Here is a 25,566-nt window from a genome sequence, read left to right as displayed (position 1 = left end):
CTCTGGTATTGAACTGATAGAAGAAATTAAATTCATATTTGCTTTACAGCATTACAACCTGAAAACAGTTCCAGAGTACAGGAACACTACCACAGAAAGCTTTACTAAAGTGGCAGTGGTACTCAATATTGGCATAACTCAGACTATCGCAGTAAAGCCAGTTATAATCTTTTCTCCAGTGGAGGGCCTTGCCTTCAATTTGAAAAAAAAAAAAAAGCAACATCTGTGAAGTGCAATAAAGTGAAGCACAATAAAACAAGGTCTACCTCTATTTGTTAAGGTAGCTCCTGTGGACCTGTGTCCTTGTACAAGATCTTAGGTCTTCAACAAAGAATTTATAACAATGTCTTCTGAAGACCATCACACTAGAACTGGGAGGGCTGTAGCACCCTCTGAATATATAGAACTGGGGGAACAGTGTCTTCTGTGCTGAAACAAGTTAGAGGCTGACTGATTGGGATATAATCTATGCACTTAAAATTGAGGTGCTGTGAATGAGAGAAAATCTATTGCCAAACCCCACAGATACTGTTCCTGTCCAAGTAAAAAAAAAATTCCTCCTGAACATATCCTTCCATTTCTTATAAGAAATTCAGCTTCATCATAATCTTAAGAGACCACTATACACTGAGTGGCCAGATTATTATGATCTCTGAATGCATAATAATCTGGCCACTCAGTGCATATCTTATATAATAAAAGGCTAATATGCAAATTGTCCCCTCAACCAGGAGTTCGACCAGCAGGCAGGCCAGCCAACCACCCATGTCTTCTCCCCCTGGCCAGGCTGGCCGGACCCCACCCATGCACGAATTCATGCACCAGACCTCTAATATATATATATATATATATATATATATATATATATATATATATACATACACACACACACACACACACACACACACATACACACACATACACACACACACACACACACACACACACACACACACACTGAGAGTGGCCAGATTATTTTGTGTTCAGAGATCATAATAATCTGGCCATTCAGTGTATATGCTGTCAGTCATTGATTGAAACATCGTTATGCAGCACACAACAATTAAGTATTATTCAGCCTTGAAAAGGAAGAAAATACTGACATAAACCCTACAACATGACGAATCTTGATAACACTATGCTAAGTGAAATAAACCAATCAGAAAAAGACAAATATTGTACAAGTTCATTTATATGAAGTACCCAGAGTACTAATCAAAGTCATAAAAAGAGAAAGTAGAATGACAACTGTCAGATGCAAGGGGAAGGAGACAATGGGGAGTTATTGTTTAACAGGCAGATTTTTAGTTTTGCAAGATGAAAAGTTTTGGAGATTGGGTGCATAACAGTGTGAATGTACTTAACACTACTGAATTGTACATTTAAAAAATGGTTAAGCCCAGATGTGTAGCTCAGTTGTTGAGCGTCAATCTATGAACAAGGAGGTCAGGGTTTGATTCCCAGTCAGGACACATGCCCGGGTTGCAGGCTCGATCCTCAGTAGGGGGCATGCAGGAGGCAGCCGATCAATGATTCTCTCTCATAATTGATGTTTCTATCCTTCTCTCCCTCTCCCTTCCTCTCTGAAATCAATAAAAAATACATTTTTAAAAAATGGTTAAGATAATAAATTTTATGTTATACTAGAGGTCCGGTGCACGAAATTCATGCACGGGGGAAGGGGAGGGGAGTTGTCCCTCAGTCCGGCCTGCAACCTCTGCAATCTGGGACCCCTCAGGGGATGTCTGACTGCCTCTCGCAATCCAGGGACCGCTGGCTCCTAACCGCTTGCCTGCCTGACTGCCTGATCACCACTAACCACCTCTGCCTGCCTGATGGCCCCTAACCACCTCTGCCTGGCTGCCTGATCGCCCCTAACTATTACCCTACCAGCCTGATCGCCCCTAACCACCTCTGCCTCGCCCCGTACCCGGGACCCAGGATTCCCTCTCTCTGGCCGGCCGCAGGGGACCGTGGGCGGGTGGCTTCACCCAGGCTGCAGCCATAGGTGCTGGCACCTGGGACCACGGGGTAGGTGGCTTGTCCCTCTCCTGGACCGCAGCTGCAGGAGCTGGTGCCCGGGACTGAAGGGCAGGCTGCTTGTCCCTCTCCCGGGCCGCAGGTGCAGATGCAGCTGCTGGCACCCAGGACCATGGGGTGGGCAGCTTGTCCCTCTCCCAGGCCGCAGCCCCAGCCACTGGCACCCGGGACCGTGGGACATGTGGCTTGTCCCTCTCCCAGGCTGCAGCCTAGCTGGTCCCCATTCCTCTCTCACAAGCACATTTGTGCCTGGCTGGTTCCCATTCCTCTCTCCCCAGTGTTGAGTGTCTGAGCCATAACAGCATGACGACCATTTGCATATTAGCTCTTTATTATATACGACTAGTGGCCCGGTGCACGTTTGTGCATGGGGTTTGGGGGAAGGAGGGAGGGTGTCACTCAGCCTGGCCTGCACCCCCTCCAATCTAGGACCCCTCAAAGGATGTCCTACTGCCGGTTTACAGGGATCAGGCCTAAACCGGCAGCCGGACATCCCTCTGGCAATCCGGGACTGCTGGCTCCTAACCGCTCACCTGCCTGCCTGCCTGCCTGCCTGCCTGCCTGATTGCCCCTAACCACTCTGCCTGCCAGCCTGCTTGCCCCCAACTGCCCCCCCCCCGCCAGCCTGATCACCCCCAACTGTCCCCTGTGCCAGTGTGCTTGCCCCCAAATGCCCCCGTGCCAGTGTGCTCGCCCCCAACTGCCCCCCCCCCCCGCTGGCCTGCTCACCCTCACCTTCCCTCCCCACTGGCCTGCTTGCCCCCAACTGCCCCCCTACTGGCCTGCTCATTCCAAACTGCCCCACACTGTCCTGATCACCTCCAACTGACCCACACTGATGGCCTGCTCGCCCCCAACTGGCCCCCCTGCTGGTCTGCTTACCCCCAATGGCCCCACCTCCCCACCAGCATGATCACCCCAACTGCCCTCCTCTGTAGGCCTGGTCACCCCTAACTGCCCTCCCCTGCAGGCCTGGTCACCCCTAACTGTCCTCTCCTGAAGGCCTGGTCCCCCCCAACTGCCCTCCCCTGAAGGCCTGGTCCCTCCCAACTGCTCTCCCCTGCAGGCCTGGGTCCCCCCCCAACTTCCCTTCTCCTCTTCAGGCCTGGTCACCCCCAACTTCCCTCCTCTGCCAGCCTGGTCACCCCTAACTGCCCTCCCCTGCAGGCTTGATTGCCCCCAACTGCCCTCCCTTCCCAACTGCCCTCCCCTGCTGGCCTGACCACCCACAACTGCCCTCCCTTGCAGGCCTGGTCCCTCCCAACTGCCCTCCCCTGCTGGTCATCTTGTGTCCATATGGGGGCAGCCATCTTGTGTGTTGGAGTGATGGTCAATTTGCATATTACTCTTTTATTAGATAGGATTCACCCTCTTAAAGTATATAATTCAGTATTTTTAGTATATTCACAAAGTTGGGCAACTATTACCACTATCTAATTCCAGAAAACTTTCATCCCCCCAAAAAACATACACATTTGCAGTCATTACACATTCTCCTCTCCACCAAACCTAGTTAACCACATATATATTTAATGTCTCTATGGATTCATCTCTTCTGGACATTTCATACAATATGTGGGCTTTTGTGTTGGTTTCTTTAACTTAATATATTTGTAAGTTTCATCCACAGTCCTTGTTGTGACTGAATAATATTCTATTGTATGAATATGCCATAGTTTATCTATTCAGGTGATGAATATTTGTACTGTTTCTACTTTCTGGCTATCATAAATACTGATTTATGATTAATACTGTTCTGCACACTTGTGTACAATTTTTTATGTTGACATATGTTTTTACTTCTCTTGGTGTGAAATTGCTGGGTCACACGGTAAATTTATGTTTAACTTTTTGAGAAACTACCAATCTTTTTTCCGCAGTAGCTGTACCAATTTACATTCCCACCAGCAATACAAAAAGTTTCTAATTTCTCCATATCCTCAACAATACTTGTTATTATCTGTCTTTCTTATTATAGTGGGTGTGAAATATTATTTCATTGTGGTTTTGATTTGCATTTCCCTGATGACTAATGATGTTGAGCACCTTTTGGTGTGCTTATTGGCCATCTGTATATCTTCTTTAGGGAAATATCTATTTAGATTCTTTGGCTATTTATTCATTGGGTTGTCTTTCTATTTTTGAGTTATAAAACTTACTTATATACTCTAAATACAAGTCCTTCATCAGGTATATGATTTGCAAATATTTTCTCCCATTCTATAGATTGTTATTTCTTTCCCTTTATTTTTTTTTTTAAATATATTTTATTGATTTTTTACAGAGAGGAAGGGAGAGGGATAGAGAGCTAGAAACATTGATGAGAGAGAAACATCGATCAGCTGCCTCCTGCACACCCCCCACTGGGGATGTGCCCGCAACCAAGGTACCTGCCCTTGACCGGAATCGAACCCGGGACCCTTCAGTCCGCAGGCCGACGCTCTATCCACTGAGCCAAACCGGTTTCGGCTCTTTCCCTTTCTTGATCATGTTCTTTGAAGTAAAGAAGTTACTAATTTTTCTGAAGTCCAATATTTCTATTTTTTCTTTCATTACTAATGCTTTTGATTTCATAGCTAAGAAAACCATATCTATAAAACCATGAAGAAATAAAAAGTAAGAATCAAAGTAAGAAAATGATTGAGGACTCAAATTCAAGATCAACTTTCTTGTGATGAGGTGAGAAGGCTGGCAGGGGGGTTAGTGAGGGACAACCAAACGACTGAACAGCAGGCTGCGTGGGGTGACCAGGCCGGCAGAGGGTTAGTGAGGGCCGACAAAACAACTAAATAGCAGGCTGCATGGGGCGACCAGGACGGCAGGGGGGTTAGTGAGGGTGACCAAACGACTGAACAGCAGACTGCATGGGGCGACCAGGATGGCAGGAGGGGCAGTTGGGGAAGACCAGGCCGGTGGGGGGGGGGGCAGTTGGGGGTGACCAGGCCAGCAGAGGGGGGGCAGTTTGAGGCAACCAGGCTGGCAGAGGGGCAGTTGGGAGCAACCAGGGTGGCGGGGGCGGGGGGGGGAGCAGTTGGGGGCGACCAGGCTGGCAGGGGGTGCAGTTAGTGGTGATCAGGCCAGCAGGCAGAGGCGGTTAGGGGTGATCAGACTGGCAGGAGGGCAGTTAGGGGCGATCAGGCAGGCAGGCAGGTGAGCGGTTAGGAGCCAGCGGTCCTGGATTGTGAGAGGGATGTCTGACTGCTGGTTTAGGCCCGATCCCGGCAGTTGGACATCCCCTGAGGGATCCCGGATTGGAGAGGGTGAAGCCTGGGCTGAGCGGACCCCCACCCCATGCACAAATTTCATGCACCGGGCCTCTAGTAAGCATAATAAATACACATAAAGTATTGACTAGTAAGTACAATTTGATCAATCTGCTCAGTCTTAATGGCCTTTGTATTAACCAGTGAAAAGTAAAAGCCCCTCTGAGAAAGGAATAAGCAAATAATTCCCAATCACTATGTTCATATAAAATTTCATTATTAAAGTTTTTATCTACAAATTATAAAATATTTTAGACAATAAAATAGTCAGAAGTACAATCTTCTTATTTAAATGAAAACACTTACCTGCTAAGTAATTCCAATCCAGCAGAGTACTTTGGCAAATATGAAACAGTCCTGCCAAAAGAAACACTTCTTTTATTAAAACTATTTCTGATTTAGGCCTATTAAAAAAAAGTTACATATAAGAATTTTGACATTGTCAATTGTAACATGAAATATTTTAAAATCACTAATGACAACTTACACTGTTGCATTCTATCAACAATTACTTGGCCCTATACTAGTAAATTAGTTTCAGCACATAAAAATAAACACTTCAATATAGTGCAAAATAAGTATTTTTTTGAAAGCTCATTATCTCTAGGTTGAAAGTGACATTTGGCCATGTGCTTTACTTTATTAAAAAGTGAACAGAGCTAAAGATGTCTGCTTGCCAGATACTGTTCCCTTATTAATTTGTTTCTTAATGCAGGACTTTTAATTTGCTCTTAGTATGCAAATAAAATGATTAATGAAAAACAGCCATTGATTTTCAGACTAAAACAATTACACTTAACCATTTTTTCAATCATTTTACAATTTTATCAAAAATTTTTCTAGGGTTACAAAATTTAAAAGAATCATAAGTTGTTTTGTAGTCAGATGCACTTAATAGATATAAAACCCATTAAAGTAATTATACCATTATGACTATAACTAAAAGTTGGATGAAATTTAGGTCATAGTAAATCAAATCTTAGCACAAGCTTACCTTGGTTTGCTTTTTACTTTAGCTTCTCTTGACTTGTCACTTAAAGTCTTCAACCTATAATGAAACAAATATAAAATATTCTCAGAGCTCAAGAAAATTTTTCAATAGTAAATTACACAGTTGTTCATATTTTGGATCGAAGAAGCCAATATTTTTAGCAAGAAAAAGTATTTGTAAAAGATAGTGTTTACTATGTATTATATAACACAAATGAAAAATCTGTAGTAAATATTATATGTGGTATATAATCCAAACATAGTCTTTACTATATGTGAGAAACTACAAATAGAAAATTTGTAGCAAACATTTTTATGTTTCCTTGTCCCAAATACCCTTTTTAGAAACAACTCCTCTGTGTGATCAAACTAGAGAAACCTCATTTATCTGGAATCATTAGAAAAAGAGGTACACTTATGTGTACTTGGCAGATTTCATAAAAAGAACTAAGCAGCACATTTTATTAAGTAAAACTTCAAATCTCTTTAAGTACTAACATTTGTTGAAATTTGGGGGCGGGTGGGTAGATGGGTGGGGAGAGATTAACCAAAAAACTTATATACATGTATGCATAACCCCCAGACACAGACAATAGTGTGGCAAGGGGGGCGCGGGGTCATGTGCAGGGTGGAGGGGTTCCATAGGGAAATGCTTTCAACAATACTTTCAACCATAAAGGTAAATCTATGTATACTAGGGCCCGGTGCACAAAACTTGTGCACTGGCGGGGGGTGGGGGGGGTGGGTGTCCCTCAGCCCAGCCTGCTCTCACCTGGGAGCCCTCGGGGGATGTCCAACTGCTGGTTTAGGCCTGATCCCTGTGGGATTGCGCCTAAACCAGCAGTTGAACATCCCTCTCACCATCCGGAACTGCTGGCTCCCAACTGCTCGCCTGCCTGCCAGCCTGATCACCCCCTAACCACTCCCTTGCCAACCTGATTGATGCCTAACTGCACCCCTGCTGGCCTGATTACACCCAACGGCCCTCCCCTGCAAGCCCAATTGCCCCCAACTGCCCTCCCCTGCTGGCCCAGTAATCCCCAACTGCCATCCCCTGCCGGCCCGGTCATCCCCAACTGCCCTCACCTGCCAGCCCGGTCGCCCCTAACTGCCCCCCACTGCCAGCCTGGTCACCCCTAACTGCCCTCCCCTGCTAGCCTGGTCACATCTAACTGCCCTCCCCTGTCAGCCCGGTCACCCCTAACTGCCCTCCCTTGCTAGCCTGGTTGCCCCTAACTGCCCTCCCCTGTCAGCCAGGTCACCCCCAACTGCCCTCCCCTGCCGACCTGGTCATCCCCAACTGCCCTCCCCTGCAGGCCAGGTCACTCCCAACTGCCCTCCCCTGCAGGCCTGGTCACTCCCAACTGCCTTCCTCTGCAGGCCTGGTCCCCCCCAACAGCCCTCCACTGCCAGCCTGGTCACCCCTAACTGCCCTCCCCTGCTTGCCTGGTCACCCCTAACTTCCCTCCCCTGTAGGCCCAGTCACCCCTAACTGCCCTCCCCTGCAGGTTTGGTCCCCCCCAACTCCCCTCCCCTGCTAGCCTGGTCCCCCCAAACTGCCCTCTCCTGCTTGCCCGGTCACCCCTAACTGCCCTCCCCTCCCGGCCCGGTTACCCCCAACTGCCCTCCCCTGCAGGCCCAGTCTCCCCCAACTGTCCTCCCCTAATAGCCTGGTCACCCCTAACTGCCCTCCCCTGCTGGCCTGGTGTCCCCCAACTGCCCTCCCCTGCTGGCCTGGTCACCCCTAACTGCCCTCCCCTGCTGGCCTGGTTGCCCCTAACTGCTCTCCCCTGCTGGCCTGGTTGCCCCTAACTTCTGTCCCCTGCTGGCCTGATCGCCCACAACTACCCTTCCCTGCCAGCCATCTTTGACTACATGGGTGTGGCCATCTTGTGCGAGGGCATGAGGGTCAATTTGCTTATTACCTCTTTATTATATAGGACTAGAGGCCCAGTGCACGAAATTCATGCACGAGGGGGTAAGGGGTCCCTCAGCCCAGCCTGCACCCTCTCGCAATCTAGAACCCCTCGGGGGATGTCCAACTGTCAGTTTAACATTCCTCTTGCAATCCAGGACTGCTGGTTCCTAACCGCTCACCTGCCTGCCTGATCACCCCTATCTGCTTGCCACCCTGCCTGATCACCAGTAACCACTCTGCCTGCCTGCCTGATTGCCCCTAACTGCTCACCTGCCTCCCTGATTGCCCCTAACTGCCTCTGCCCCGCCCCTGCCACCACGGCTTCGTCCAGAAGGACGTCCAGAATGATGTCCGGAAAGTCGTTCGGCTGCCTGGTCTAATTAGCATATTATGCTTTTATTATTATAGATAAGCCTAAGTGACCATTTGACCATTTGACCATTCGACTGGTTGCTATGACGCGCACTGACCACCAGGGGGACAGACGCTCAATGCAGGAGCTGCCCCCTGGTGGTCAATACGCTCCCACAGTGGGAGTGCTACTCAGCTGACCGATGGGCACCAGACACAGGGCTCACAGCTGGTGAGCGTAGCTGCAGCAGCATGAGCCTCTCCCTCAAACACTCCCCCTGCGCGCCCCTCCCCCATCTGGACCGGGACCTGATTGGGACCGGCATTGGGACTGACTGGGCACAAGCCCATGGCCACTTCTAGGTCACGGGCACTGGTATCACCCTAGGATGGGTGCTCGGAGACTGCAGCGGAGCAGCAGCGAGCCTACCAAGTGGCAGGCGCAGCGGGGCTGGGATAGCAGGAGCGGCAGGCAGAGTTGGACTGCCGGTTTCCGCCCCATCCCTGCAGGCCACGTGGAGGGACCCCAGAGTGCACCAGGCCCCTAGTTTTAAAATAAAGCTTTCTAAAATATATTACAAAACTCTTTCATTAAAGAGGGTATGGTATATTCTATTTAACCTTTTCTGATAAACTCCAGGTCATTATTATGACTACCACTGACTGTATTTTGTGGCAAAACAGTACTCTCCTCACATTTACAAGGTAGAGATGCCTCTTCATTTACTAGCTTGACACCAATCCACACTAGTTTTTTTTTAGTTTGTTTGGGATCCTGTGTCTATTTTTTCTAAATTTAAGTTTTCCATCTCCACCACTGGACACCTTACTCCTTCTGTGAGCTACTTAACTATACAGCTTCTCACCTTTCTACTTGCTTTTTTAAAATTATTGGACTGGAAAACCGATCAATGGGCCAGAAATGCATATATAAAATGAAATAGGCTTTTCTACATATAAAATATAAAGTTCATAAACTTTGTATAATTTATTTCACTTCACTGGCCCACTGTTACCATTTTTTGGCTGTGGACTCTGTACTATATTATTGAGGTCACAAAAAAGCAAGTGCTAAATTATGATATAATCTCATATGAGACAGTATTGCTCAACATGCTCTTTTTAAAAAAATATATATTTTTTTATTGATTTCAGGGAAGAAGGGAGAGGGAGAGAGAAACATCAATGATGAGAGAGAATCATTGATCAGCTGCCTCCTGCAAGTGCCACACTGGGGATCAAACCCTGACCGGGAATTGAACTGTGACCTTCTGGTTCATAGGTTGATGTAACCATTGAACCATGCTGGCTGGGCTACATGCTCTTCTTGATTACTTCAACAAATATTCATTTCTAAATAGAGTCTGAAACATAGGCCACAGTACCACTGCAAGCCCTTACACAGCCTTTGTAAAAATAGAAATAAGTGCTCTTTCCTCAAGATACTTCACTGCCACCAGCCAGAAACTGTCCTAATATACAAGCTGACTCATGTACAAATGCCCCAACCCTGTGCTGTGCAGTGTATAACCTGCACAACTGTACATGCAAACCCTGACACAGGATCCCATGTTTTTTTGTCACTAATGCCTGGCTAACCACCAGACGGAAACTTCTGAGCAAACAACTTTAACGAATTGGAATGCCAATTTCATACAAAGATATTTATATTATTCTATGTTCTTTTTCAAAAGTTAAAATGTCAATGAGATTAATTTATCTACAATGTTAAAAAGACTCAATAATCTCTTTACTACAAACTAATTTGTATATATTTCTCCAGATGAGTCTAGGAAGTTGTATTTATTTATTTTTATTCCTTTATTTAAAGAAACTTTTTTATTTCAGAGAGGAAGGGAGAGGGAGAATCATTCATCTGCTGCCTCTTGCTTGCCCCCTACTGGGGATCGAACCTGCAATCCGGGCATGTGACCTTGACTGGAATCAAACCTGGACCCTTCAGTCCACAGGCTAACCTTCTATCCACTGATCCAAACCAGCTAGGGCTAGGAAGTTGTATTTAAAAAGTCTAACCTGTCATACAGAAAAAATAAATACTTCCAAGTTCACTTTGGAAACTTGTAAATCTGGTTTAAAGTAGGTTAAGCAACAACTAGGTAAAGTTATTTTGATTGCTATGCTCTACCATTTCCACTCCAAAGTGTGAGAAAGACACTTAGTTGTGACATCCTCGGTATGATTATCCTAGTCAGTCATTACACTCCAAATTATTTTAGTATTATTTTTAGTGATTCAGGAAAATTCCAATGGTTAGCTGTTAGAAGAATATTGAAAGGGAACTGCTAAGATCCTCTTTGGATCACTCTTATGTAATCTCACAAATATCTAGGTTGGTATTTCAAATATTTATTTCTAACCTTTCAGAAATAAGTCAGACAGAGAAAGACAAGATGCTTACCAGAGGGGATAAGGGATGGGTGAAAAAAGTAAAGGGGAATCTAGTCAATAATAATAATAGTGTGATAACTTTACACAGTTGGTTACTAGACAGATGATTACTAGACTTAGTATGGTGAGCACATCTTAAGATATAAATATGTCAAATCACTATGTTATACACCTGAAACTAATAATATTGAATACCAAGTATACTTCAATTTAAAAAATAAATAGTGCAAGTGTTTTAGGTAAAACATAAGAATACTGGAAAAAGGTTAAGTAGACTGGTTACTTTGGCAGTACTAAATTAAGTATATCTAGCCATACTAATATATAAAAAGCCAGGGGCCATCACGACCTAAACGACCAGATGGACGACCAAACAGCAGGCTGTGTGGGGCGACCAGGCTGGCAGGGGGGTTAGTGAGGGATGACCAAACAACTGAATAGCAGGTTGTGTGGGGCCACCAGGCTATAGCAGGGTGGTTAGTGAGGAACGACCAAACGACTGAACAGCAGGCTGCGTGGAGCAACCAGGCCAGCAGGGGGTGCAGTTGGGGGCGACCAGGTTGACACGGGGGGACAATTAGGGGCAATCAGGCCGGGAGGCAGAGGCGGTTAGGGGTGATCAGGCTGACGGGGGGTGGGCAGTTAGGGGAGATCATGCAGGCAGGCAGGTGAGCAGTTAGGAGCCAGAGGTCACAGATTGTGAGAGGGATGTCCAACTGCTGGTTTAGGCCCAATCCCTGGGATCAGGCCTAAACCGGCAGTCAGACATCCCCTGAGGGGTTCCAGATTGGAGAGGGTGCAGGCTGGGCTAAGGGGACCGCCCCCCTAGTGTACAAAATTCGTGCACCGGGCCCCTAATATACTTATAACTATGATAAAAGAGAAAACAGAACAAAACCCAAGTCTGAAATACTGCACAAAGAAATGAGAAATAATCATCATTGCCAATGCTATTTCTTTTACTTATGGTAAACTCAAATCACTGAATATAAACTGAACATGGTATTATTAATCAACGTGAGACTGGTCAGTAAACCAGGACAAGTAGAATAGGGAAACTGATACAAGATAGCTAAACAAACTGACAGAGCATTTCACAACAGACACAGAAAGTCACCTAGAGATAACATCTAGGCCTCAGTTGTGTTTCAGCTTCAGACCCAGTAAAGTGGCAGAACCAGGTGGGTGATACCAGTACCAGCTGCGATGACTGAGAACCCCCTACCCTGAAACTGACCAATCAGTGGAGAAGCAAACCTAGAAAACTAATTAATATTCTGCTGAAACCCTCCCAAGACTTCCCCTAAGATTCCTGCCTGTGAGAAAGAGATAAACCCTCAGGACAAAGGACCCAGCTTGTGTTCTTCTTCTGGGGAGCAGCCATTGCCATTCCTTTTCACTCTTCTTCCACCACAGGAATGTATCTCCTAAACCCTAACGGACCCCGTAAGGCTTGCAACCAGGGGAACAATGGGCAGCAGTCCCTTGTCCCAGGCTACCCCCTGAACCTGATCCCAAGGCCCCCTTTTCTCTGACTTCCCAGAGAACTAGGGTAGTTCAGCCTAGTTTCTCCTGATGCTAAGCCCTTTCTTGTTTTACTGTCCCCATCTTTAATAACATTCCCTCATAGTTACCTGGACTCCTGCTGTAAAATTTTTCCTACATGAAGTCAGGAACACACACACTACAGGCTGGCCTGAGCCAGACCCACCAAGGGCCAGATCCCCTTGCTGGTAACAAAAGTAATTCATATTGAATGTCACAGCTTTTCTTCACTCGCACTTTTATAAAGAGCTTATATTGCATTATTGGTTAGTCAATTTATTGCATAACTAGAAGCCCAATGCATGAAGATTCGTGCCAGAATGGGCCTTCCTTTCCCTGGCTGCCAGCACCACTTCCGCTCTGGTCAGAGCCGCCTTTCCACCTTCCTACGCTGCTCAGAGGCCCAGAGTGCCCCTGGCCGCTTGGCGGCCACGTATGCAAATTAACCGACATTTTGTGGGTTAATTTGCATACTCACTCCTGATTGGCTGTGGGCGTCAAGAAGGTACGGTCAATTAGCATTTTTGTCTATTATTAGGTAAGACTAGTGGCCCGGTGCACGAAATTTGTGCACATTAAAAGGGGATTAATTGGAGGACATAATTTAATATTGCTATTTGCCCTTTCTCTATAATGGAAGTGTCAGAGATGAAAGAAAATTAGTAAAATGTATATGAAAACCTTCCTCCTGTCAAAGTCTGGGGCACACCACAGGACCCAGAGTCAAGTCCCTGCCCACCCACATTCACCTCAAAATCTCCTGAGATCCAGACAGAGCCGCCCACCCCCCCATTGGGCTAGATCCAGACCTGGCCATTCCCACACTTGTCAAGCCCCGCCAGGCAGGGGAGGTAGCCTCAGGTCCCCTGGCCTGGTGCCAGGATGGGGGATGTGGCCTGAGGTCCCCCAGACCAGACCAGGGCGGGGGTCATGCCTTGAGGTCCCCCGTCAATCCCTGCCAGGTGTAGGACATGGTTTGAGATCCCCTGTCAAGCCCCGCTGGGTGGGGAGCATGGCCTGAGGTCCCCCATCAAGCTCCACCAGGTGGGGTTGTGCAGCCTCAGGTCCCCCGGCCCAGCACCTGGAGCGGGGAACAGCCTCAGGTCCCCTGTCAAGCCCCACTGGCAGGGGTTGCAGCCTCAGGTCCCCCATCAAGCCCCGCTGGGCAGGGGGCGCGGCCTGAGTTCCCCCAACCCAGCAATGGGGGTGCACCTTGAGGTCCCCCGTCAAGCCCTGCTGGGTGGGGAGCACGGCCTGAGGTCCCCTGTCAAGCCCCGCCAGGCAGGAGGGCGCAGCCTCAGGTCCCCTGGCCCAGTGCTGGGGCGGGGGGCGGGGCCTGAAGTCCCCCGGCCTGGTGCCGGGGTGGGGAGCGCGGCCTGAAGTCCCCTGTCAAGCCCCATCTGGTTGGGAGCGCAGACTGAGGTCCCCCGGCCTGGCACTGGGGCGGGGGGAGCAGCCTGAGGTCCCCTAGCCCAGCACCAGGACGGGAAGCACACCTTGAGGTCCCCCACCAAGCCCTGCCTGGCGGGGGGCATGGCCCTAGGTCCCCTGGCCTGGTGCCAGGGTGGGGGTCACGGCCTGAGGTCCCCCAGCCTGGTGCCAAGGTGGGAGGCACGGCCTGAGGTCCCCTGTCAAGCCCTGCTGGGCGGGGGTTGCAGTTTGAGGTCCCCTAGTCCAGCACCAGGATGGGAAGCGCACCTTGAGGTCCCCTGTCAAGCCCTGCTGGGTGGGGGGCGTGGCCTGAGGTCCCCTGTAAAGCCCCATGGGGGTGGGAGAGGACATAGCCTCAGGTCCCTGCTAATTGCTCGTTAAGGCTCCTTATGGGAACTTGGCCTCAGCTGTAGGTGTAGCCATCTTTGTGACGGCATGATGGTTAATTAGCATATTCCCTCTTTATTAGATAGGATGTTAACCATTAATCCCAGTCATGTTAATATTTTAGATATCTTTAAAAGTGCAGAACTTTGAATTACTATGTAATGGTAGAATTCAATAAAGATCACTTTAAAATTAAAATAAACTTAATGTCTCATTTGTAATATATCAACTTGGGGATTCTCCCACTACCTCCCCTCAAATAAAGAAAAAAAGATTAGTTGGGAATAACAGAGAAAGAGGAAACGTTACAGGGAGTTGAAAATAAAATTGTTGAAGGGAACAATGAGAGTTTCTCCATGTGGCTCCTTAACAACCATCTGCTTTAAAAACTGGTCTTCAACCAAATGTAATGTGTGGAACTTATCCGATCTGGATTTGAACAAATAAACTGTAAAAAGGCATTTTTAAAAACCAGGTAATCTAGTTATGGACTGTACAATTGATAATATCAAAGAATTAGTGTTCATTTTGTTAGGTATCATACTGGCATTGCTTTTATATAATATCTGTATTTTTTGAGATGCAAACTGATGCATGAGAGATATAACAGATAAGTCCAAGATTTACTTTACAAATAAGGAGAGAAAACAAAGCAAATGTGGCAATAGTTGATATTGTTGAATCTGAACAATGAACATATGGGGTTCACTATGTTATTCTATTTTTGTATATGTTTGAAACTGTAAAAAAAAATTTTTTAACAAAAACAGAGTTTTAGATATTCATCTTTTCTCATCAAATCTGTTCCACATAAACCATCAATGTGCCAAAATTCAAAATAGAAACTGTTTGAGAAAACATAAAGTAGCTAAAAGGAAGTGGGAAACAATCAAGTTCAGGAGAGAAAAAAATAAAAGGTTAAATGATTCTCATTTTAAGTTGAAAAATAATTAACAAGCAACAAAAAAAGCAAGTACTTACTTTCTGAAATACATTTGAGAGCCAGAATTCAACTGAAAATAGCTTACTATTTTTATTTTGAGATAACTCTACTTAAGTTTCTCACAGTAATCCTATGCTGGAAACAACCCATTAATAAAGTTAATTTAATACAACACAATGTCATGACATGCTGAGAAGGAAATAATGATCTAGGTGTAATACTCCAGTTTCCTCAAACATAAAATAGTATTATACTGATTATAATGATTTGCAACAACAATTAAATAAACTTCCAAATATGACTTAGACAGCGTTCTGTAAACTACAGAGCCAATTCAAATAAAAAGCATCACCATCAAGAAAGGTAAGAAACTATTACATTACTGGGCCAAGGTGAAATAAAGTGGAGGTCCCCCCATGCACCAGTCCCTATAAAAGGCTTCTCCACTGTTCCTAGCCTTCCTAATACAATATACCCCAGGAAGATATAAGTGTTGCTGTGTGAGCATCCTATCTAATAAAGAGGGAATATGCTAATTGACCATCACTCAGTCACAAAGATGGCTACACCCACAGCTGAAGCCAAGTTCCCATAAGGAGCCTTAACGAGCAATCAGCAGGGACCTGAGGCTACACCCTCCCTCGCCCATGTGGGGCTTGACAGGGGACCTCAGGCGGTGCCCCCCACCCAGCAGGGCTTTACAGGGGACCTCAGGCTGCACCCCCGGCCCTGGAGTCAGGCTAGGGGACCTCAGGCCACGCCCCCCCACCCCCCAGGTGCCAGGCCAGGGGACCTGAAGCCATGCCCCAGCCCAGTGGGGCTTGATGGGGGACCTCAAGGTGTGCTTCCCTTCCTGGTGCTGGGCTAGGGGACCTCTGTCTGCTGCCCCCGCCCCAGCGCCAGGCTGGGGTACCTCAGGCCACGGCCCCCACCAGGTGGGGTTTGATGGGGGACCTCAGGCCACACCCCCCGCCCCAGCACCAGGCCAGGGGACCTGAGGCTGTGCCCCCCTGCATGGCTGGGCTTGACAGGGGACCTCAGGCCATGCCCCTACCCAGCAGGGCTTGACAGGGGACCTCAAGGTGCACCCCCAGTGCTGGGTCGGGGGAACTCAGGCCACGCCCCCCGCCCAGCAGGACTTGACAGGGGACCTGAGGCTGCACCCACCCTGCTGGTAGGGTTTGACAGGGGACCTCAAGCCATGCCCCCCACCCAGTGGGGCTTGACAGAGGATCTCAGGCCATGTCCCCCACCTGGCAGGGCTTGACGGGGGACCTCAAGGCACACCCCCCACCCTGGTCTGGGCTGGGAGACTTCAGGCCATGCCCCCCTGTCCTGGCGCCAGGCCAGAGGACCTGAGGCTATGTCCCCGTCCTGGCGGGGCTTGACATGGGTGGGACTGGCCGGGTCTGGATCTAGCCCAATGGGGGCGGGGGCGGCCGGGTCTGGGTCTCATGCGATTTTGAGGTGCATGTGGGTGGGCAGGGACTTGACTCTGGGTCCCATGGTGAGCCCCAGACTCTGACAGGAGGAAGGTTTTCATATACATTTTACTAATTTTCTTTCATCTCTGACACTTCTATTATAGAGAAAGGGCAAATAGCAATATTTAATTATTTCCTCTAAGTAATCCTCTTTTAATATGCACAAACTTCATGCACCGGGCCACTAGTATTAATATACAGACTTAAGTGAGCCACCTGACAATTATTTTCTACCAAAAGCAACTAATGCACTCTTTTGAGTTCAAAGTACTAAAACCTCAAATTCACCATAGCGCTTCAATAATTTATTTTTAGATTGTTCCAAAGACTTAACCTTAATTTGACACCAGCACATTTATTTCTTCAAGCTTTGTAAAAAATACTAACATGGAGGCATCTTACTAAGAAATGAAGGTGATTAGAAAACCGCTTAGACAAAAATTCGAAAAGCAGCAGAGCACTACAATGATTGGTGAACAGAAAATGTGTTTTTCTCTAGCTCCGTGGTTGGCAAACTGCGGCTCAAGAGCCACATGCGGCTCTTTGGCCCCTTGAATGTGGCTCTTCCACAAAATACCACGGCCTGGGCTAGTCTATTTTGAAGAAGTGGCGTTAGAAGAAGTTTAAAAAATGTGGCTCTCAAAAGAAATTTCAATCGTTGTACTGTTGATATTTGGCTCTGTTGACTAATGAGTTTGCCGACCACTGCTCTAGCTGATTCAATGGCATGGGTGACCTCAGTGGCATTCTTTTTTTTGCACCTCAATTTCCTACTCATCTAACCTCACCAGCTATTATAAAAACTGAGCATGTGACCTCTTAAATCATTTTTTTTTTAAATAAATGGAAAATGCTTCTATGGAAAAGTAGTTTGAGAGCCTAGTGTCTGGCACATGGTAGCAAATCAGTAAGCATCTATTAGATGAAGTTGAATATTGAGATAGCCTTCTGCTTATTAAAAAGGTGAACAGTCCTAGAAAAGGTAACATTTCAGGTAAAACCTCACCATTTTAACACACTGAGAATTAGATGAATAGATCCTCTCCTTTGAGCAGGTTTTGATACTGTAGGAGGGGAGAAGAAAGAATGAGTATACTGGGCAGAGGTGGCTTTGAGGGGCAAACACCCACGGTCTTGGTGGACTAGTAGTAACAGTTTCTATCCCTATGCACAGAACTTAGAGCATTACAAACAGGAAATGCCAGCTGGTGACAGGCAGCTGTAAACCATTAAGTAAATCTGATTTTCGGTTCCCTGGAGGGTTTTGCATGCCTGAATATGTCAATCCTGAGATCTTTGGTCGTAACCACTCCACAGGTAAACTCAAAGACCAGAGTGGGCTGCAGGAGCCTGGGGGTGCTGAGTCTGCTGTCTTGCAGAGGAGGAGGGAGAGCGCTGCCACCATTTTGCCGGCAACACTTGTCCCTCTGTGCATACCACCACCAGCAAGTAACAAATTGGAAGTATCCAAAGCTGAAAGCAGTGGATGATATGCTTGGTGGAGCAGCTGCCTGGGAGAACGTTGACTCTACAGCAGAGCCATGTCCCAAATGTGAACATCCTCGTGCCTATTTCATGCAGCTTCAGAACCGTTCTGCAGATGAGCCAATGACCACTTCTATAAGTGCTGCAATGCTGTGTGGACACTGCTGGAGGGACTAGGGCCAGGCTGGCCCAGCTGAGTCAGTGCCTGTTAACCTTATTCCCCAGAGTGGATTCCAAACTGGGAACGAGCACTTGTGTCCTCAGGTTCTTTGTTGGTGTGGTGGAAAGCTAACCTTTTTAGGGTTGTTGGCCAGGGTGTCAAGAAATGGACAGCCTGGCTGGCGTGGCTCAGTGGTGGAGCGTCGACCTATGAACCAGGAGGTCATGGTTCCATTGCCAGTCAGGGTACATGTCCAGGTTGCGGGCTCAATCCCCAGTGTGGGGCATGCAGGAGGCAGCCAATCAATGATTCTCTCTCATCATTGATGTTTCTATCTTTCTCTCCCTTTCCCTTCCTTTCTGAAATCAATAAAAAATATATTTAAAAAAAAAAAACGAAATGGACAGCCCATCTGCCAGTGGATGAACTCATTACTGTCCAGGGAGATTTTGTGTGTGGGGAAGAATATCCACAACTAAGTATACTCTGTTTAAGATCCTGTTCATTCATCTTTTATATTTATTGAGCAATTGACATTATTTTAGCATCAACCAATACTTTTAAATATTCATGTTTGCACAACTAATAAAGAAAAACATTCATTTAGTTCATTTAGTTGTTCCTAAATACTTAACTGTTAATTGCAAACTTTTAATCAAGTTTATTCTGAATATTTCATTAAAATGAAAAGGTTTATACTGAAGAATAAAGAAGATCACGGTGGTGTGAAGTGTGCACTTCAGTATATCTAAAAGTTTCCCTCAGAGCTCAAGATGTTCTATGTGAACTCTCCAAAAGACTCCGAGTTCTGAGTTATATCTAAACAGGACTCGAGTGAGGGGAAGAGTGAGGTCTAGAACCAATCCCCTCAATCCCTTTAGGCCACCTAGCCACCCACTTACATCAGAGAGGGACATAACTTCTAGGTTTGTCTCAATGTTGACATAATATTATGAATAAAAATGTACCAAAAAGGCCACAAGTCCATGGACAACTTATAGTCCCCCGCAGGCCACCAGCAATCTCTACACTGCCCTTAACTGGTGATCTTTAGTTTCATTCTTTCTAAGTTTAAATGGAAGGTAGAAATTCATGGCATTCATCAGATACGTGAGAATAAAGAATAACCTTATTGTATTAAAAAAGGAAAAGTTAATTTTCCTACATTTAAGCTCCAGTTACATAAATTTTCAGAAATTGAAAATGAGCACCGAGATGAGGATGCTGCTCTCTATGACTGTGAGGCCACAGTGGCCACACTGAAGCAGCTTGGAAAAAGCCTTCCAATTGTACTGATTGATTCCCTGGGGCAATGTGAACCCTTGAAGTTAGTTGCCAATTACTTGAGCTGCTCTGGCTTCTGTGGGCATTAACACCAAGTGGTCTAAAGGAATGCCAGGTCCAATTTGAAAATTTGGGGAAGTGAGAGCCATGTCACTTTCATCTTTGAATCCCTCAGTGCCTTCATGCAATATACACGTGTGCTGTGTTTAATTCATCTTTTCTCAGCAAGGCAAAATATTCAATTGTGTAAAATAGGTTAATCTCAAGCTAAATATGTAAGTGTTTACTAAAATAAAGTAAGTGGGGTTTTTCTTGGTAAGAATTGCACAGGAATTTGAGGACCTGATAAAAGTGAACATCAGAGTTTAGAGTTCCCCGTCAACTGGAAGAGAGATATCACTTGGAGATGAGTTATTTCTCTGCCAGGTAACAGGCACACACTGGCAGTCCAGTAGTTAGTCAGCTGAGAGTGACCTGTACAAGGAGAAAGCCAACAAAGGGCCTAAATGGAATGAAAAGCCTCTCAGGCTGTCTAATCCCAAACTAGTTCCACTCAATGGCATCTTCAGGAAGTCAGTTTCCATGAGGTTCTAATCAGATCCCCACAAATCTCTCCCTAAAGTCAGGTTACTCAGCTCCCCCAGGGTGATTCTGGTCCAGAGTCCATACTCCTAGGTAAGTTTTAACTTTCCTAAGCAAAGGTCAGGTGCATAAATGGGTTCTGAGGTAACCACACCACCAGGAGAGTTACAGTAACAATCAGAAAACTGTTATTCCATCAAGGAATTCCTTGAAGTCACGATAACAAGGTATGTACCATGCTCATGTTACAAGCAGACCATTCCAGCATCATACCAAAAATTCTCAATACAATAATTTGCACTCTGAAAAGAAGTTACTATTTAAATTTAAAGGGCGGGGGGGGGGGGGGGTGGGGGGGGGATGCAAACATACAAGCACACCATCAATGAATGACTCCTAGAGCATCTATAATAATTATTATAAGAACACCAAAAATACCAAAAAGGCTTTATAGGTGGTAAGTGCTCAACTATTTGCCAGGTTGTTACTAAGCACACAAAAGGCAAACAATATATTAAACATGTTTGTCTAATAAGATAAAATTTTAGCTAACATTTATCTCATCGGAAAATTAAAGCAGCATTTTCAAGATGTCCTCGTTATTCAGAGCATTTTCCAAAGGATTTGTGATCTAAAGGTGACAGATCCTTTATAAAGGTGACCACCTTTCTAAAGTAATGGAAAAATTAAAATGAACTTAGCACTAATAACGATAGTGACAGAGTAATAACAATAGCGACATATTTTACATGTTAATTCATTAATCCTCACAATCCTTTATCCCAGTTGTAGCGCATCCTGGAAACTGAGGCAATTGAGTGATTTGCAGAAATATGCTTGCTTAAGTGAGAGATGAGAACCTGATTCCCAGACTTTGCCGCACACTGGAATCCCTTGGGGGTATTTAAAATCCCACTCCGGGCCTAATTTGATTGGCATGAGCTGCGACCCAGGCATCAGGATTGTTAAAGGAGTCCAGGTGATTCTAAGCGAAGTGTGGGAAGCGCTTGGTTTTTGCTCTTAACCAGTAGGCATTAACAGTATCGCTGCAGTGCTGTTGTTTCTCTTGCCCAAGAATGTTTTTGCTAAGGGGCAAAAGGGGCAAACGGAGGGAAAGTAAAAGGGGAAGAGGCAGAAAGCCTCGCCAGTGGTTACAGCGCGAACTGAAACCGGACACAGCCTGCTGGGCCTGGGAAAGCTGCGGCGCCGGCGACCTGGGGAGAGGCGGCGGTCCCACGCCAGGTGGGGTCTCGCAGCACCGAGGCCGGCGGGCAGGTGTCCCGGCCGAGTTCGAAGCGCCGAGTGGGCGAGGGACCAGTCCCACGCGCTCCCTCTCACATGACGGCCTCCTCCGGCCCGCGGATCCCCAGACCATCCCGCCCCCCGGAGCGCGAGTCCGAGCCAGCCCGTTGGGACCCAAGTTACTTTGTGACGCCGGGCCGAGCCGGAAAGTTCGTTACTTTCCTCCGCGGAGCGGGGATGGGGAGGCGCGGGACAAGACTGGACTGGGCTGCGGGAGGGGAGGGAGGCGGCGTCCCGGGCGGAGACTCGGCTCCTCCGGCCGGCCCAGGCCACCCGCTCCCTTTTCGTCCCCACCGAATACCCACCCGGAGGTGAAATCCTGCTGCACGCTCAGCAGCCGCTCCCGCAAGGTCTCCAGCATCTCCTCCGCCACCGCGACGCCTCCCCTCAGGTCTCAGAACGCAGCCGCTGCCCTCGCCCCGCGCACCTGTCACCCGCGCGCCCGCACACTCGCAGCCCGCCCCGCCCCCGGCCGGCCCTCGGCCCCGCCGCAGCCCCTTCCGCGTTTGCCCCCGCTCGCCGCTCTGGCCCCACCCCGCGCCTGCCACGCAGCCGCAGTGGGCCGCGCTGGGCTGGGCTGCGGAAAAGGGGCGGCCCTTCCCTCCCCTCCCCTCCCCGCCAGGAAAGCGAGAGGCTAGGACGGGTTCTCCCTACCAATCCAGGCTTTCTTGTTTTTCTCTTTAAAATGGAAGTGGTATCGAGAAAGAAAGCGTTAAGTCAAGGGCTCTTTTGAGTGCAATGTTGGTTTCTACTGTGTGGAGGAGCGTTGCATAAATTCTTGCAAAGCGTACACCTCCCTGTAGCAAATCGTTTCACAGACTCTGGGTCAGAGGTCTGACTCCACTGGTGTTGATCTTGAATGAGATGGTTACCAGTTCTCAGTTTCTTTATTCATAAAGTGGCAATAAGAATCAACTGTTTCGACATCCTTACTTTCCATTCTCTTCCAGGCGTCCTCAAACAGGCCGCCCGCCGGGTGCCGCTGCCTGTCCTGCTTAGCAGCTGACTCTTCCCAGGCCACAGTGCGCATAGGAATTTGTTCATAGTTGTTGTTTTTTTTAAAAAAACTATAGTCCGGCCCTCCAACGGTTTGAGGGACAGTCAACTGGCCCCCTGTTTAAAAAGTTTGAGGACCGCTGTTTAAACCTATCCCATTAGGCTTTTGTGCCCTTCACACCAAAGGAGGTTGCCACCGTATTGCCCAGACCTTTTGCTACTTATGTGCCCTGATTTTGTTGTTGTTGACTTTTCGGTGGCTCTCAATGCAGCTCCTTGCCCCATTCTTAAGACACATTCTTCTCTTGACTTCAAGGACACCATACTTCCACTCTTCCTTTGTCTCTACTCCTATTTCAACAGCTGCTCTCAAGACGACATCTCCAGCCTCCCTGTCATCTCCACCTGTGCTCTCTGCCTGGATTCTTCTATCCATCATCATGCTGTAAATTATATCAAGGCACAGATGAAGCCCAAATCTCCATCTGCAGCCCCGTCCTTCCTCCCCTCCTCCTTATATCAGTTGTTTACTCAGCATGTATCCAATAGGCATCTCAAACCCAAAATTAAAAATTTGCATATTCACCTCCTCACCTATGCATCCTCCAGTCTTTTCCATTTTGGTAAATAGCAGCACCATCCACAAAGTTGCTTAAGCCACCTTAAATCACCCCTGGTTCCTGTCTTTTCCTCCATATTAACACATCAAATCCAGTCAACTCTATTTCTAAAGTAACACTGAATGCTGGAACCTGCCCCCTTTCTCCATCTTCACTATCATCACCCTAGTACAGTGGTCGGCAAACTGCGGCTCACAAGCCACATGCGGCTCGTGAGCCACGGTTTGCCGCTCTGTTGACTAATGAGTTTGCCGACCACTGCCCTAGTCCAAGGCACCACCATCTTTCACCAGGAACACTGACAGCTCTCCTGATTCTACTCTATGCCACCCACACCCCTGTAATCCATCTTTGACACAGCAGCCAAATAAAATTACTTAAAAGAGCAATCACATCATGTTGCTCTCCTGCTTAAAATCCTTCAGCTGCTTCGTGTGCCCGTAGCATAAAATTCAAACTCATTTGGCTTACGAAGTCCTAAAATTTGAATCCTTCCCAATACTCTATCCAAAGCAAGTACTACTCACCTATTGGGTGCTTGATATTTAAGCCACACCAATCTTTTGTGTATGCATGTTCCTTGCAAATTCCAGGTTCATTTCTACTCTGAGGCTTTTTCACAGGCTCTTCTTCAAACGGTCCCATAGCTGGTTTGTTCATGGCATTCAGGTCTGAACTTAAATATCATCTCCTTAATCTTCCCTGACTATCAAGTTTCCCACCCAATCACTTCCTATCACACAACCTGTTTCTCAACTTAATATACATTACTATCTGATAATTTATTGAAGAGTTATTTAATTTTTAAAGTTATTTATGTACACATTTATTTTAAAACCAAGATTGGGACTAGGGTGAGCAGATAAGGCATTCACCTCAGATGCAAAATAGAAGGGGGAACCGAAAAGCTCAGTAATTAAGATAAATAATATTTTAATGCACTATTTAAAATTTTTGAAGTTCAAAAAAAATATGTGAAGAACAAAATATTGCAAATTTAAACAAAGCCAGAATTTGATAGGGCTGAAATTGGGTCAGGTGAAGGAGGTAGGCTGCACAAGTACAGACACTAATATAAATTGCCCTGTCAAGATTTAACTCTGTTTTATTTCGCTCTGAGTCCCCAGCACTTAAAACAGTAAATGGTACCTAGTAGAAACTTATGTACCATTGTTGATTGGTTTGTTATGGAATTAGATAAAGTACTCAGCTTATGGTTAGGGAGAACACCTCTTCTCCACTCTTGATGTTTTCTCCATGAGGAGGTGTGGTGAGCCGGCACAGCCATGGCATACTCAGCCCCAGGGTGCCTTATGTGCCATGCCAGCTCAGCCAGGTTCAGTGACCCTGAGAGGGGGCGGCTGAAAGGCTTAGAAAAGACAGACAAGAGAATGAAAGCTGGGTCTCAGTGTGACACTGCTCCCCTGATGGAGAGACAGCGCCACAGACTACAAACCATGTCTTTATTTTATAGCCAGATGCCACGAGGCAAAGTAAGGGCGTGGTCAAGATGTTTACAACATTCTCATGGGTTTCAGTCCTACTCAATTACATGCATCTGATCAAGCTTTGTTTACTTGCAGCCTATATCACTTAGACACGTGGGGCCAGCCACATGTTCGGACCATAGGTTCAAGCTTACAACTACAGCTGTTGGCAATAATTGTGCTGGGAGGGCTCTGCCCTCCAAGCTGGGACTTGCACGTGGCCACGAGAGGACTGTGCCCTCTCATTAGTCCAAGGCTTGAACCTGTCCAAACTCTGTAGCCGCACCCCACAAGGAGGACCCTCCAATAGTCTAATACTTCAGGCCTTTCCTGGAGGAGAGGTGAGCTAGGGAATAAGGAGCCTGCGCCTACACTTGCTTCTTTACCTTGGGTGCAAACTTCCAACAAAGAGCACTCACTTTGTACGGCCAGTGTGGTTCAGTGGTTGAGAGTCAACCCATGAACCAAGAAGTCATGGTTTGATCACTGGTCAGGGCCCCTGCCTGGGTTGCAGGATCAATCCCCAGTAGGGGGCATGCAAGAGGCAGCCAATCCATGATTCTCTCTCATCATTGATGTTTCTATCCCTCTTTCCCTCTCCCTTCCTCTCTCTGAAATCAATAAAAACGTATTAAAAATATTTTTTAAAAGAGCACCCACTTTAAGGCCAGGATCCCCAGGGAGGAGGCTGGGGTGACCCAGTGCTTTCTGTGAGTGGGTGGGCAAGTCTTAACCTAAATTTCAGTATTAGGAGTTCTGCTCACCCATGAATATAAGCTATGTGCTTCATCACCTTTATCAGAAATGAAAGTTATGTTTTAGCCATTTTATGCTAATGCTATTATCATATTTCTCAGTTGATCCAGACAAATAAAGGAGAGGTATATTA

At 46.8% G+C, this 25,566-nt stretch overlaps 1 protein-coding gene across 2 annotated transcripts in view; it reads right to left on the bottom strand.

Annotated features, from left to right (window-relative positions):
• DTNBP1 (dystrobrevin binding protein 1) overlaps nucleotides 1-22,100 on the bottom strand; it is a 157,846-nt gene extending 135,746 nt beyond the window's left edge. For both annotated transcript variants that reach the window (XM_080656839.1, XM_080656840.1), the window contains exons 1-3: nucleotides 21,880-22,100; nucleotides 6,298-6,351; nucleotides 5,610-5,660 (exon numbers count right to left, since the gene is read on the bottom strand). In XM_080656839.1, coding sequence (XP_080512965.1) covers nucleotides 5,610-5,660; nucleotides 6,298-6,351; nucleotides 21,880-21,935 — 161 coding nt within the window. In that variant the 5' untranslated portion in view covers nucleotides 21,936-22,100. The remainder of the gene's footprint in view (nucleotides 1-5,609; nucleotides 5,661-6,297; nucleotides 6,352-21,879) is intronic.
• Nucleotides 22,101-25,566: the final 3,466 nt, after the last annotated feature.

The sequence above is a fragment of the Plecotus auritus genome, assembly GCF_963455305.1.
Source record: "Plecotus auritus genome assembly, chromosome: 2".
Taxonomy (NCBI): domain Eukaryota; kingdom Metazoa; phylum Chordata; class Mammalia; order Chiroptera; family Vespertilionidae; genus Plecotus; species Plecotus auritus.
Note: the sequence above shows the minus strand (reverse complement) of the source record. Positions and strands in the feature narration are given on the sequence as shown.